Raw genomic sequence first — 15955 nt, 5'->3', positions numbered from 1 at the left:
GCCCGTATTGAAAGAGGGTGCAGTACCAACAATTAAAGGAAACTACAAGAAAAGGAAAGTATTTATCTTATTTATTTAAAAAAAAAAGTTCAGTTCAGTTGCACCAGTTCTCCTGGAGTGTAAGCCAAGGGTAAAACCCGGAACGTGACGTGACATCGTTCAGGCAGTGACCTCCCCGCGGTTGTTGTTAAACCGGTGACGTTATGTCCCGTCCCGGGTTTTAGTAATTGCCTGAGCTGAGCAGTAATGGCGGAGTACTCAGTATGGAGAAAATAAAGAATGAGTGGAGCAGCTGTCTTATTTCTTTTTAAGATTTTTTTTGGGCTTTTTTCACCTTTATTGGATAGGACAGTGTAGGAAATGAGTGGGAGAGAGAGACAGGGAGGGATCAGGAAATGACCTTGGGTCAGAATTGAACCCAGGTCCCCGGATTTATGGCATGGTGCCTTAGCCACCTGAGCCACAACGCCCCCAGCTGTCTTATTTCTAAACTGGATATTGCTGCCATCTCATCCTTCCATGGAAGAAGTGAATGAACGGAGAACTGAATGAACAACTGAAAGTCAGATTGTTTCAAAACAGTCGGGCCCAAGATCGGCCATAAAGAAGCGAGAACACAGACGGGTAAGCTCTGACTCTCGTTTGGATATGAAACAACATGTTGTTTACCTGCATTTGGATTAATACCTGTAACTTGTATTGTGTGTTTAAGTTACCGGTATAAGATTATTTAATTTGCTTCAGAATGTGATTGTCTCAGTTCATCTGATTATTTAATTAGCCTTTTACGTTTTATCAGTGAAAATGCATGCATGTATATGTATATTGCATAAGTTATAACACCGATCCTGTTTTAATGAGAGTCAACCCACAATCAGTGAAGTCAAATCAGTCTTAGTTGAGCAAGTGGGTAATGGTATTTCTTACTTTCACCAGAATTTTGTATTTATATGACTTTGGTCTATAGCTGTAAAAGGCCTCGGCCTTAAAGGAACAGTCCACCGTATTTCCATAATGAAATATGCTCTTACCTGAATTGAGACGAGCTGCTCTGTACCTATCTGAGCTTTGCGCGACCTCCCAGTCAGTCAGACGCAGTCCGACACGCTGTCACTCCTGTTAGCAATGTAGCTAGGCTCAGCATGGCCAACGGTATTTTTTGGGGCTGTAGTTAGATGTGACCAAACTCTTCCGCGTTTTTCCTGTTTACAGAGGTTTATATGACCAGTGATATGAAACAAGTTCAGTTACACAAATTTGAAACATAGCGATTTTCTATGCTATGGAAAGTCCGCACTATAATGACAGGCATACTAACACCTTCTGCGCGCTTCGGCAGCGCATTGATATCTGAGCTCCGTATCAATGCGCTGCCGAAGCGCGCAGAAGGTGTTAGTACGCCTGTCATTATAGTGCGGACTTTTCTGCTGTAGACAGATGGCCTTGTGCAAAATTACCCTTCTGGATGAGTATGTAAAGGGACATACTTTCATATAAAAAAAAAGGAAATTGGGTAGTAGTTAGCACGGTTGCCTCACAGCAAGAAGGTTCCAGGTTCGAACCCAGCAGCTGGTGAGGGCCTTTCTGTGTGGAGTTTGCATGTTCTCCCCATGTCTGTGTGGGTTTCCCCCAAAGACATGTGGTTAGGTTGATGTGGGGTGGCCTTGGGCTGAGGTGCCCTTGAGCAAGGTACCTGACTGCTCCCTGGGCACTCTGGTGTGGCTGCCCACTGCTCTGAGTGTGTGCATGTGTTCACTGCTTCAGATGGGTTAAATGCAGAGGATGAATTTCACTGTGCTTGAAGTGTGCATGTGACAAATGAAGATTTCTTCTTCAGGCTGCGTGAGCTTGCACAGTTTCAGTGCACAGCCTGTTAGACCAAGTGCTCCCATTTCTCTCTCACTGTCTGGTCTTTTGGGAAATGATGAGTACTAATCCCATCAAGATTGGTGTTGCTACACCCTCCTACGATACATCTGTTAACCATTTTAATAATTACGTGATAACGTTGAAGAAATTAGCAGAAAACCACCAGGTTGTTTTCTCATAAACAAACCAGTGCTGACGTAGGATTCAGAAGGAGGCGTCCCGCACGCGACGTCACGAAAATCAATGTTTCCTGGGAAATCCAAATGCCAAGTTTTTTCAGAGGCGGACCAATTCGCCTCAAATGGCTTGATTTCAGCTGAATTTTTCTGGTATTGTGCAAGGTAAAAAAACTGCAGAGAATGCAGAATGTTACAGATATTTAACCAAAGTTTAATATAAGATAGGAGAATTACATTGATCTTACTCCTGAATTTCTCTGTGATATGCACTTTAACCAAAGAGGTTGAGACATGGGATAAACAGTGGTAATCAGTGATTGGTCTCATTGGGAACAATGATGATAAGTGATTGGTCACAAGTACAACATAGTCAGGTTTTACATACTGATGGTGAGTCAAGAAAAGCTGTTCTCAACTCATACAGTTGTGGTCAGAAGTTTACATACAGTGACATGAATGTCATCTTGGAAAAGAATGTCATGGCAATATTTGGGCTTTCAGTCATTTCTCTGAACTGTTCTTTTTCTGTGGCAGAATGTACAGCACACACCTTTAATTAAAAAAAACACTAAAATTTGGTGCACAAGTTTTAATTCTCTTTGGGTTTTTTGAATCAACACAGGATCGAAATTATACATACAGGGTCAAAAATTTACATACGTTCACTTAGATTATTAATTCAGAGGTGCTGAAACTTCCAAAAAGTCTCTTCTCTTGCTAAGACTGATGTCTCTTAACTTCCTGTTAGTAATTATGATTGGCTACAGCTGGTAGCTTCTCTGTGCCTTCATAAAAAGGGTTTGTTTACAGCACTCGTTGGATTGACCAACACACAGTAAAATGGAAAAATCCAAGGAGCTCAGTGCAGATCTGAGAAAGAGGATTGCAGATGTACACAACTCCAGAATGTCTCTTGGAGCCATTTCTAAACAACTGTAAATTCCAAGATCAGTTCAAACAATTGTATCCAAGTTATTCTGAGGTGTAGTCACTTTGCCAAGCCGCTTTGCTTCAAGAAAACCCAAACTATCACCCTCAGCTGAAAGGAAATTGGTTTGGATGGTAAGGAACAGCCTGGGAACCATCATGGCACAGCCCTGCCATGAACTGGAAGCTGATGAATCACTGTCTACAGTTCAGATCACCATGGACTGAGAGGCTGCTATCCAAGAAATAACCCCCTGCTCCAAAATTGACACCTTCAAGCTTAACTAAAGTTTGAAGCCTACCACACGGACAAAGAAAAAAGCCTTCTGGAGGAAAGCTTTATGGTCAGATGAGACAAAGATTGAGTTGTTTGGCCACAGATACCCCTTTTCCACCAAATCAGTTCCAGGGCTGGTTCGGGGCCAGTGCTGGTGCTGGTTCACAACTCGTTCAACTTGGGAGCCAGCTGAGAACCAGTTTGCTTTTCCATAGCTGGCGGTGCTAAGCCGAGCCACGTCATTACGTCGCTCTATACGTCATTGCGTCGCTGTATACCGGTACGTTAGTTACGGCTCTACGCTTACATAAACCTTGGCGTGAATATCAAAGCAAAAACAACACGGAAGAAGCAGCAGCAGCAACAATAATAATAATAATGGATGACTTCGCGTTTGTACAGCTGCTGCTTCTCATCGCTTAAAAATGGCGATCTTTCACAGTCTTGTTATTGTTGTTGGTCTTAACAACTCCGCCCCCCCCGCTGACATAAGCGGTTCTTTCCTCTGGCCCAGCAGAGAGTTGGTGCTAGCCTGGAACCGGTTTTTCTGGCCCCAGAGCCAGTTCTTTGTCAGTGGAAACAGAAAACCCGGTTCCAAACTAAGCACTGGCCCCAAACCAGCCCTGGAACTGCTTTGGTGGAAAAGGGGCAAATGACACCACCATGTACAGAGGGACACTGTACCAGCTGGTGGTGGTGGTAGGATCATCATGCTCTGGGGCTGTTTTGCTGCCAGTGGAACTGGTTCATTGCACAAAGTGGATGGAATTATGAAGAAGGAGGACTACCTCAGAATTCTTCAGCATAAACCATCAGAAAGTTGAACACAACTTGGGACTTGGGAGTTACAACAGGACAGTGAACCCAAACACACATCAGAGCTGGTTGTGGAGGATAAAGCAGGCTAACATTAAGCTTCAAACAAGTCCTGACTTCATATATTGAAAATATATGGACCGTGCTTATAAGTCAAGTCCATGCCAAGAAAAAAAATTTAATTGAACTCTACCAATTCTACCATGAAGAGTCGTGAAATATCCAACCAGAATTCTGCCAGAAGCTTGTTCATGGTAAACAAAAATGTTTGGTCAAGGTGAATCTTGCGAAGAGATATTTTACCCCAATATTAGGTGTGCTATATGTATATTTTTGACCCTGTATGTATAATTTTGACCCTGTGTTGATTTTAGAAAACCCAAAGAAAGTTAAAACTTGTGCACCAAATTCTAGTGGGTTTTTTTTTTATTCAAGATGTATGCTGTACAATTATTCTGCCACAGAAAAAGAACAGTTCAAAGAAATGACTGAAAGCCCAAATATTGCCATGACATTCATGTCACTGTATGTAAACTTCTGATCACAACTGTATATCAGTGGCTGTGATGTGAGCTGCAGAGTGTATTGAGCTCAGGAAAGTCTCTAACATCTGAAAAAGATGCTTAATTTTTCACTAGGTTCTTGTTCAAATTATCACTAAAGGGGTCTAAAAAGTCACCAAATCCAACAGCAAAGTCTCTAAGTTTTTGACAGACAAAATTTACTGCCAGTTTGGATGCTTCTTTTTCCAGTGTATCACATTTCATTGCATTTCATTAAAAAACTTTCCAGATTGTTAAAACACAACATGAAGTACCTAAAAATGTTCTACTTTCAACTCATTAACCCCAGGTGACGTTTTACCTACATCTATAACTTGCAGAACCTTGAAGAATCTTAACCTTGAAGAGTCTTACCAGTAACTTAAAATAATTAAATTGATCAAACCTGGTCAATTGGAGCATCCATATTAGGGATGTTAACCGATGACCGTTTGACCGGTGGTTGACCGAATCAACGTCAACCGGTTAATTTTTTTTGGTTGTCGGTTAAAAAAAAAAATCAATCGTTTTGAAGCTGCCGATTTTGGAGCGGACAGCTGACAAATCAGAAACACCCATTCAGTCATGTCCCGCCCCAGTTAAAGACAGCTGACAAATCAGAAACACCCATTCAGTCATGTCCCGCTCAGCTGCCACTCGGTGAAAGAAAAGTGTAGACACCGGCTTTTTAGCTTACAAATTACTATTGGTTTTTTTTTATTATTATTAGAAGGCACATGGAGTTTAGTCCTGCCTTGGCCAGTGCATTCTGAAAGTATGTTTCGGTCTGTAGCCAACAATGCATGTTATTGCAGATCATAATCTCTCCACACAAACTAAAGGCGCAGATGCCGACTTCTTTTTTTTTTTTAATCGCGCAGATCCGTTTGTTTATTTTTTGGGGGGGGGGGGGGGGGCGTTGGAGTGTCCGATTGTAATTTCAAGGTGGATTCTGTATTAAAATTACTAAATAGGCGGGTGCCGTTGCAGTCCATGAGGCGTGGGGGGTGTGAAAGGAGGGCAGTGGATCGGGGGGCTGCGCGCGTTTGCGCGGAAGCTGCGCAATCAGTAGATCAGAATGCGCACATTAAATTTTGCGCGGGCGCGCGGCTTTCTGATTTGCTGTTTTCTTCTCGTGCTTGTACTTCCTGTGTTTCGTGGACTGTGGCGGCATTTGCTTATATGCAGAATTTGCTTTGATGAAGTTGTGGTCGGACGCGCCAACGCCCCCCCCCTTGGGAAAGGAAGGTCGGATCTGCGCGATTCAGCCGTGGAGAGGGCGGCATCCGCCAAAAGGCGCGCCGTTTGCATCCCTGTAATAATTCCAATTCTAGAATTTTAAACTCATAGGTTAACCGACTTTAACCGGCTAATGAGGCTCGGTGGTCGGTCAAGATTTTTTTTAGTTTTCGCCATCCCTAATCCATATATAACACAAATTGGAATATTTACTACAGAAGTGTGGCAGTCTTTGCACAGAGATGTGGCATTTGTGTAGGAAATCAAAACAGTGGGCACAAAGTACATGACTTTTTGTGACGTCAAATGAAAACAAAGGGTACATTGTCAAACAAAGAATACCTTTGATGCAAAACAGTTTGTTTCTTTTTCAGATCTCCTAGAGAAGCTCCTGCATAGCCAAAGTAATGAGAGTGTGAGTGAATTTATTGAAAAGCTATTTGATCAAGTTGAGTCCCCTGAGAAACACACTAAAATCCAGGATTCACAGGTGAGTAGACTTGTCATTAATTTTTCATTATAATGTACTTCTGGACTGTTTTTAAATGCTCTTTAACACAGCACAACTGTATTTAATAAACTGATCAAAAATAATACATCAAAATGGATGAGAAATAGTTTAACCATTTTAGTCTTTGAAAACAATGACTGTCTTAGGTCCATTGTAGGTAACAAACAAACAAACAAAAAAACAGAGCTGAGATGTAATATTCAGAGAAAAAACTCAGAATTTCCAAGACTGAAGTTGTACATTAACAAGAAAAAACTTGGATATTTTCCGAGATTATAAAGTCATAAATCTGCAGAGGAAAACCCCCAGAAATTCCGAGATTAAAACGTCAGAAATTCCAAGATTTAAGGAGTCACAAATTTTCAAGAAAAAAATTCTCATGCTTCCTGGCTGCAGTGCATTCTGGGAAATGTAGGAGAAACTTTCTTAGCGCTTTCTTACTGCATTTCTGATAACTCTCAGCTTGCTGTTTCAAAGTAACAGAGGTTTGGGTGGGTGAGAAGAGTCCAGTCACTGAAAGTAAGGGGAGACTGCTCTTATGCATTTCTACATTTATAAACAGCTAAGGCATAAAAGGTCACAGATAAACAAACCTGTGCAGTTTATACATTCATCTCACATTGCATCCAGGAAGTGCAACAATCAGTCACATGTTTCCTGGCTTCTCAGCTGCAATGCATTCTGGGAAAAGCAGTTGAAAATCTTTTAGCGCTTTATTCTTTTATATTGCAAGATCAAGGAAGAAAGCCTGCATTTCCTCCAGCTCTCGGCTCAGCCGTAGCATTCGACAGGACTCTGATGGGAGTCTGATAAATAGAGGAAAGTAATTTCAATGACTTGTTGATCCTGCAGAAAGTAACGGTAGTAACTTTCTCGAAAATTAGCATACATTTATTAACTCAGCTATTAGTTAACTCAGCTGTTTAGCTTGTGCTAAACAGCTGAAGGAACACACAGCACATTTTTTTTTTTATATTTACATTTCCCTCATCTACTGTTTTGCCACTGACAGTTGGTATTGATCCCTCTTTAAGTACAATTTTGTTGCTAGTCCTGCATTGTACTGGCCCAGGTTGTTAAAGCCAGTGAAGTTTACTGTAATGGCAGTGACACAGTGTCACTTTTTTACCGTTTTTAAAATTACCTGTTGATATTCACAAAAATCAAGTATCACAATACTTGAAGATAAAACTGAGTTTGATTATTTTATGTCTACAAAAATGAATTATTTAACACTGAAAAGGTAGAGGAAACAATTAAATTCTGTAATTTTTAAAAAGCATTTCGTAATTTTAAAAATTCAGTTTAACATTGCATTGGGGTCTTGATCACCCTGTCGGGGTTTATTTCATGATAATGACCGGCTCACTATAATCATCCCTTACACATTGCCCAGCTCTAGTATAACTGCATGATTTTTGGAGACATTATAATTAATAAGTAATTTTATCTTAGTTTTTTCTCCACGCTCTCTATCTGCCCTCTCTCCTGCTCTGCTCTGCTCCTCCTGCTGTACTACTCCTGCCTGTCTCCTTGCCTAATTGGTTTACATTTCAGAATGAGTAACTGACATCATAAGTATTTGATCACACAATCAGTAAGAATATAATATTATAATAAATAAAGTATGAATAATATAAAACTATAATACATATAATAAAATATTGTAGTAGCCACCACTAATGTTACATCTTTTAGAACCAAAAGGCATTTCTTTCTCTTCAAAACTTTGTGGCCTATCCAAGAACCTTGAGCACCTCCCAAGCTAAACTTCCCATCCATCCATTAGCCATAACTGCTTATCCTGTACAGGGTCGCAGGCAAGCTGGAGCCTATCCCAGCTGACTATGGGCAAGAGGCGGGGTACACCCTGGACAAGTCACCAGGTCATCGCAGGGCTGATGCATAGAAACAAACAACCATTCACACTCTCGTTCACACCTACAGTCAAATTAGAGGCACCAATTAGCCTAACCTGCATGTCTTTTGGACTGTGGAGGAAACCCACACAGACACGGGGAGAACATGCAAACTCCACACAGAAAGGCCCTTGTCAACCACTGGGCTTGAACCCAGAACCTTTTTGCTGTGAGGCGACAGCGTTAACCACTACACCACTGTGCTGCCAATATTTCAACAAACTCATCTAAAAATACTGACATAAACTCAATACTGACGTTTAAATACTGTGTTGAGCTTACAAAGAACAGAAGACTTCCCAGCTTCGTGCTTACAAAACACCACCAATTTCATCATAAGAATCATCTGATGATTTGCTGCTGAAATCATTTACCAGATGCGAATGGTCCTTTTTCCGAGGTTCATACAGATATCCGATTTCTCCACTGTCCATACTGATTTGAAGATAAGTCTTTTTCATCTGAATAAATCCAGACTAACAAGTATGTTTACATCAGCTACACTTAACTTTCAGTGCCTGGCTATCAAACGAATTTTTGTCACATCCTGGATGCCATATTGGTTGCCCATGTGCAATAAAACTTGATGTGCTTTTGGACTTGTAAGATTATGATAGTGAGCATTATTATAATTAGGGCTTGTATTATCGATATCAATCATGTTTAAATGCTGTACTGATACCCCGTAAAGCTCTGGGTTACTGTTTGTTGGGATAGGGGTTCAATCTCCAGCATTGTCAATTTGGGCCATTGTTTTGGAATTTTCCCTTATTGATCTTCATTTTCCATAAGCATAATTAACTACATTCACTGAAACTTCATTCAGCTGTAGATGAGACATGTTCTACAAAGAAAGCACATTCAAGGAGCCTTCACGTTATAGGCTACAAAGTACACTAAACCCCACAAAACTCTTGTGGTTATTTATCCCAGTAAACATAAGGGTCAAGGGGTCAAGGGTTTTTTTATTGTCATTTCAACCATATACAGTTGGTAAAGTACACAGTTAAAACGAAAAAACGTTTCTCCAGGAACATGGTGCTGCATTAAACGGCACAGGACTATAAATCTACAAATACAACATAAAGTGCAAGAGTGCAGCGAGTGCAAACACTGCAGACAATAAACTACACACAACATAAAGTACAGGCATCGACAACATAAAGTGCAGACAACAAGGACGGTGCAAAACGACAACTAGCACAAACAACAGTATATTGCCAACCTGTTAGTGTTAATGTGCGGAAAGTTGAGTGTGCATATTGAGGAAGTATATGTAAGAAGGAATAAATAAATGTAAACCTTGTGTGTTAGAAGCATTGTAAACATTGTAAAAGTGCATTATTGTTCACTGTGCAAAGTCTCCAGTGTGAGTGGTGTGATCAGCAGTCCGTGTATATCAGTCCAGTCCTTCAGAGTTGATGAGTATGATGTCACGTGGGAAGAAACTGTTACAAAGCCTGGCTGTGAAGGCTCAAATGCTTTGGTATCTTTTTCCAGACAGCAAGAAGGTGCAAAGATTGCGTTAGGAATGTGTGGGGTTGTCCACAATGCTGGTAGCTTTCTGGATGCAGCGTGTGGTGTAAACGTCCTTGATTGAGGGAAGAGAGACTCCAATGATGATCTCAGCTGTCCTCACTATCCGCTGTAGGGTCTGGCAATGCAAGACTGTGGAATTCCCAAACCAGACTGTGATGCAGCTGCTCTGAATGCTCTCAGGCCAAGTTTACATTAGACCGTATCTGTCTCGTTTTCTTCGCGGATGCACTGTCCATTCACATTAAAACGCCGGGAAACGGGAATCCGCCAGGGCCGACGTATTCAACCCAGTTCGTATTTGAACCGTTGCTGTGTAAACATTGAGGATACGCGGATACGCTGTGCTGAGCTCTAGCTGACGTCGTCATTGGACAACGTCACTGTGACATCCACCTTCCTGACTCGCTGGCGTTGGGATCACACACACAGCGGCTCAGTCCCGAATCACTGCTCGTGCGCTTCACTCGCGTGCTCTGTGAGCTGCGCAGGGCCGGAGTGCGCACCCTCCAGAGGGCACTCGCTGTTCAGGGCGGAGTGATTTGGAGCGCAGGAGGAAGCGCTGAGCCGCACTGAGGTTTATTTACAAATTTCAACCTCCTTCAGGCGCTTAAACTCAGTGAGAACATGAACATCACAACCAGGTGTGTTTATCTGCTGGAGAAGGTGTTCGCTTGCCATCCTTCCACTTGCAAGTGGTGAGTGACTTGCGCATGCCCGATATGTACTGGGATCATGTGACGTGCCGTCTAATTAGTCATGTGATTAGCGTATCCGTGTATTGGTGTTGCTGTGTGCACGCGAATCGTTTTAAAAACGTTAATCTGATGATCCGCTGATTCGAAATAATGTAAACAGGGCCTCAATAGTCCCTCTGTAGAATATTGTGAGGGTGGGTGATGGGAGATGGGTTTTCCTCAGCCTGCATAGAAAGTAGAGGCGCTGCTGGGCTTTCTTGGCTATGGAGCTGGTGTTGAGGGACCAGATGAGGTTCTTTGTCAGATGAACACCAAGTAATTTGGTGCGCTTGACGATCTCCACGAGTGAGCCGCCAATGTATAGTGGAGAGTGGTCACTCTGTGTTTTTCTGAAGTCAGCAACCATCTCTTTTGTTTTGTCCACGTTCAGAGACAGGTTGTTGATTATGCACCAGTCCAATAGCCATTGCACCTCCTCTCTGTATACTGACTCGTCGTTCTTACTGATGAGATCCACCACAGTCGTGTCATCAGCAAACTTGATGTGATTTGAACTGTGAGTTGCTGCACAGTTGTGAGTCAGCAGAGTGAACAGCAGTGGACTGAGCACACAGCCCTGGGGGGGTGCCAGTGCTCAGTATGGTGGTGCTGGAAGTTATGCTCCCAATCTGGACTGACTGAGGTCTCTCAGTCAGGAAATCCAGGTGCAGAGGGAGGTGTTCAGGCCAAGCAGGCTAAGCTTTCCAATTAGCTGCTGAGGAAGGGTTGTGTCGAATGCTGAACTGAAGTCTATTGAGGTATTTCACCCACGTGACCAAGTCACGTGACGCAGCCATTTTGGATGGTTCTCCCTCTCTGTCTGCAGCGTTAGTATGTAGCTTGACGTTCAAAATGGCGGACACCGGGGCGTCATGTGACCCTGTGACGTCAGGTGAAATACCTCAATAAACAGCATTCGAACGTATGTGCCTTTCTTGTCCAGGTGGCTAAGGGCCAAATGAAGGGTAGTGGCTATGGCATCGTCTGTTGTCTGGGTACGGCGATATGCAAACTGCAGGGGGTCCAGGGAGGAAGGCAGCAGGGTCTTTATGTGCCTCTTGATGAGTCTCTTGAAGCACTTCATAATGATGGGTGTGAGAGCAATGAGACGGTAGTCATTGAGGCAGGACACTGAAGACTTCGGCACAGGGACGATGGTAGTGGCCTTGAAGCACTTTGGAACGATGGCGTTGCTCAGGGAGATATTGAAGATGTCAGTGAGAACATCTGCCAGCTGGTCCGCAGAGCCTCTCAGCACTTTACCAGGGATATTGTCTGGTCCAGCAGCCTTTTGTGCGTTGACTCTGATCATCGTCACAGGCAGGTGGTGCTGTCCTGTAGTTCATGATGGCCTGGATGCCCTGCCACATGCGCCGTGTGTCGCCACTGTCCTGGAAGTAGCTGTAGCTTCTCTGGGTGTGTGCGTGCTTTGCTGCTGTGATGGCCTGAGACAGTTTGGCCCTTGCTACTCTTAGGGCTGACCTTTTGTCAGTACCCTTTTAGCACCCTTTTGTCAGTAGATTATTTTCATAAATATCATTCACATGAAACTGAAATACCAAGCAATTGAAATCACTTCACCACTGTTAATAAACATAACACAGAAACAAAAAGTATTGAAACACACAGTTCATTACAGTCCCAATTTGCTATCTCTCACAATCTGACAGCTTTTGTTTCTTGTATGGTGATTTCTCAGAAATGTGTACTGACAGCCTGGAGTAACCCACCAGACTAGTAAGGAGTTCAGAATTTGTCAATGCTTGTCTGAATCTTTGTTTCACAGAATAGCATTATCAAGATGTGATAATAGCAAAAGTGGCCAGTAGGTGTCACCATGGAGGTGGGTGTCAGATTGTTTTGAAACCTCGAAACGTCTGGCACAATTGCTTAGAATGTTTTAGTGTCTCACAAAGCCTTGCTTTGCCCACCACTAAAAAAAAAAGCTACAGATACTGCTTGGGGGAAAAAAACCTCGTAGGTGAAGCCTATCAACCGACACATCACTGATCATGCATGTGTGTTTGAGAGAGAGAGAGAGAGAGAGAGAGAGAGGAAAGTGGTTTAGTAATCTGCCGAGCCTGTTCCACACAATTCTAAGAGCCTATAATGCAAAGCAATGTTTCTGTACGTTATAAATAACTTTAGTCGGAACACTGTTTTATCACTTTTTGACCTTATCCACCCAAACCCATGATATTTTTCTAGTAAGCTTAGACTGTTGCTACAGAAAGCTGAGGCTACTGCCAGATGCTCAACTTGCCCATCAGCTCCCAGCCAGCAAAACCTTTTCAAGCTTATTTTAACATGTTCAAATGTCATTAGGCAGACATTCTACACTGTGTTAATAAAACAGCTGCATTGATCCTGAAAACCTGTCTAGGCTAACTTTTTTCACACAGATAATTCATGAGAAATCAATAAAGACTTAATCTAATAAGCAGAGTCAATAATGACATCAGTATCAATAAAATCTTATCAATTCTCATCCCTACTCTCGACTAGTATAGTGTGTAGATATTAAGTCTAGCTAAATCTACAACCCCAATTCCAAAAAAGTTGGGACAAAGTACAAATTGTAAATAAAAACGGAATGCAATAATTTACAAATCTCAAAAACTGATATTGTATTCACAATAGAACATAGACAACATATCAAATGTCGAAAGTGAGACATTCTGAAATTTCATGCCAAATATTGGCTCATTTGAAATTTCATGACAGCAACACATCTCAAAAAAGTTGGGACAAGGGCAATAAGAGGCTGGAAAAGTTGAAGGTACAAAAAAGGAACAGCTGGAGGACCAAATTGCAACTCATTAGGTCAATTGGCAATAGGTCATTAACGCCATCATTTCACCGAGAAATCTTCCCGGAAGACCGAGCTGCGATCTCAGAGCGTGGCTTGATCACCGCAGGTCGTAGGCAGTCGACGGTTGACCGAGGGTTGGTCACGCCTTGGTCTTCCGTGGTTGCACGTGGTCGAGGAATGGTCTCCCCGACAAAGAGATCGTAGCTCGTTTTTTTGACATGTCAAAAAAACTGAGCCTCGACCTAAAAGTCGCACAGAGAGCGTCGAAAGAGCGAACAAGGTCGAGGAAAGGACGCATTGGTCGAGAGACAATTGAGGCTAGAATGGGGATGAGCGATGCTCAGTCTTCTCGAGCGAGAACTGATTGCGCGCATGGTTGTGCTGCTCGGCCCGTCCTCGACACTCACTCGATCTGTGCGATCTAGCTTCACTCTTTTGCGATCAAGCCTCGCTCCGCGCAACCTGTCCCAGACCTTCCCTAGACCCATACGCTCCCTATTCTTCCCATGGGCACGATTGGATTCTAAAGAGGATTAAGGTGCGACCTACTTCAACCAATAAAGATCGACCATCGCTTAAGTTGCGACCTACTTTCGCCTAATCCGATTAAGCTACGCCTACTGAACGTCATATAAATAGGGCGCAAAACCAAGCAGCGGTCATAATACGTTCAGCTCTTGACCACGACACATAGCATCGTTCTCTATGACATCGACCAGATACAACCTACTTCGCCGCCATCTACAACCTACTTCGCCGTACTTCGCTGATCTACTTCGACAATGCCAAAGAGAGGAAAAACCAAGGCAGCCAACCCCAAAAAGAAGAAGGCTGCTGCACCACGGGACCCATCCCCTGGACAGGACTCCCCCTCTGAAGCTGAGGATGAGGACATTCTGGATGACATACTGGAGGACACCCAGGAGGAGTCTGGCAACGTCAGAAAGAAGCAGAGGCTACATGTGAAGCTGACAGATGACCAGGAGGATCAGCTGGCTGGCCTCATACAGGAGAACACCAACCTGTATGACAGGGCAAACAAGCAGTGGCTCAACAAGGATGCTCGATGTCAGATATGGGAGGAGATAGCTGTGAAGATGGAACTGCCAGTGGATCATGTCAGCAGCTGGTTCCACTCCATGAGGACCAGGTTTGGACGCCTAAAGAAGACCAAGTCCGGGCAGGGAGCACCCAAAATCACAGAAAGAGATAGGTAAGTTGAAAGACTTTTAATTTATAATTTGTCTTTTTATTTCTCTGCTGTCTTTTCCTAAACAACTTGTATAATAATGAATTTGTTAATGGTTTGATATATGTTTCAATTTTGTGTTTCAGATGGATTCTCTGCATCTTTGACTTCCTGTGCCCGCACATAGTCGAGGTGTCCCGCCGCAACGCTGTTTCTCTGAAGGAGAAGATTGCGGCCAGCAGACCAGCTGAGACAGCCAACAGACCAGTTGAGGCAGCCAGCAGCCAGGCATCTATCGAGGCACCTCTTGACCTTGATGATCACTTAGATGATGACTATCCTGGTCCCATGCCTGACCTCAACGACCCGGTCCCTGGTCCTTCATCACAGCCTACTAGACCAGTCAGTCCTCCAACTCATCCTACTCAGCCTACACCAAGAACATCTAGGAGGAAGGCTTCTGTCGCTGCTGCCACTGCTCAGGATGATCTGCTCTTGAAGATCCACGACCAGTCGATCCGGACCACCGATCTCCTCCAGCAGTCCAATGACATCATGAAGACCTTGCGGCCATCGGGGGTCAACGAGCAGATCTCCTTTGGCCAATGGTTCACCAACGTTCTGGTTCAGCTGCCCGAGTTGGTTTACGACAGCCTGGTCGACGATGTCTTTGCCCGCACCAAATTTGCCAAGATTGAGGCTCGACGTCTCCAGCAGCAACAACAGCTTCAGATCCAGCAGCAGCAGCCTCAGATCCAGTGACAGCAGCCTCAGGTTCAGCGGCAGCAGTTTCAGCAACCGGACCCTGGTTGGCAGCCTCCCCCTAACCAGTGGAACCCACAGCCAACTCCAGGAGTATCTGTATGGAATTCCATGAATGCAGAGTATGTGCAGCAGCACTATCCGGGCTACAGATCCTCCAGCTGCCCACCAGATTCATCATCGCCATCATTCCACAACCTGCAGACACCTTCTGCTAGCCGGGACCCTAGTTTTTCAGACCAGTTTCCTGAGGTCATTGGGATTGCCCCCCGCAGTACCAGCTGCAACTGCAAGAGACACTGATGACCAGTCTGTAAAAGACAATTAAGAGTATTTTTGCAAAATTGGCATTTGCCATGGATTATTAACATTTGTTTGGATTTTACCATTTCCATTGTATTTTTTTTGGTGTAAATATGTTAAATGTTTCAGAAAAGTTGTTTATTGTACACTTGTGTTTTTGGTTAATATATAAAATGAAAAGGCAGACTAGCCTTAGATATTTATTGGAGTTGTTATTCTTTATTTTATTTACAAATTTATTTACAGTGGTATTCACAACGTTGTTTACAAGTGTAAAGTTTTACAATACATAGCCATCAAACTCAGAAGTTTAAAGTCAGAGTTATACAACAATAGC

The 15955-nt window shown here is 43.2% G+C and overlaps 1 protein-coding gene across 1 annotated transcript in view; it reads left to right on the top strand.

Moving 5' to 3' along the window:
* Positions 1-15955, top strand: part of tex11 (testis expressed 11) — a 55147-nt gene that overhangs the window by 7812 nt on the left and 31380 nt on the right. The window contains exon 2 of the mRNA XM_060926722.1: positions 6208-6339. Coding sequence (XP_060782705.1) covers positions 6208-6339 — 132 coding nt within the window. The remainder of the gene's footprint in view (positions 1-6207; positions 6340-15955) is intronic.

The sequence above is a fragment of the Neoarius graeffei genome, chromosome 8 (assembly GCF_027579695.1).
Source record: "Neoarius graeffei isolate fNeoGra1 chromosome 8, fNeoGra1.pri, whole genome shotgun sequence".
Taxonomy (NCBI): domain Eukaryota; kingdom Metazoa; phylum Chordata; class Actinopteri; order Siluriformes; family Ariidae; genus Neoarius; species Neoarius graeffei.
This window is presented reverse-complemented; position numbering and strand designations above follow the sequence as displayed.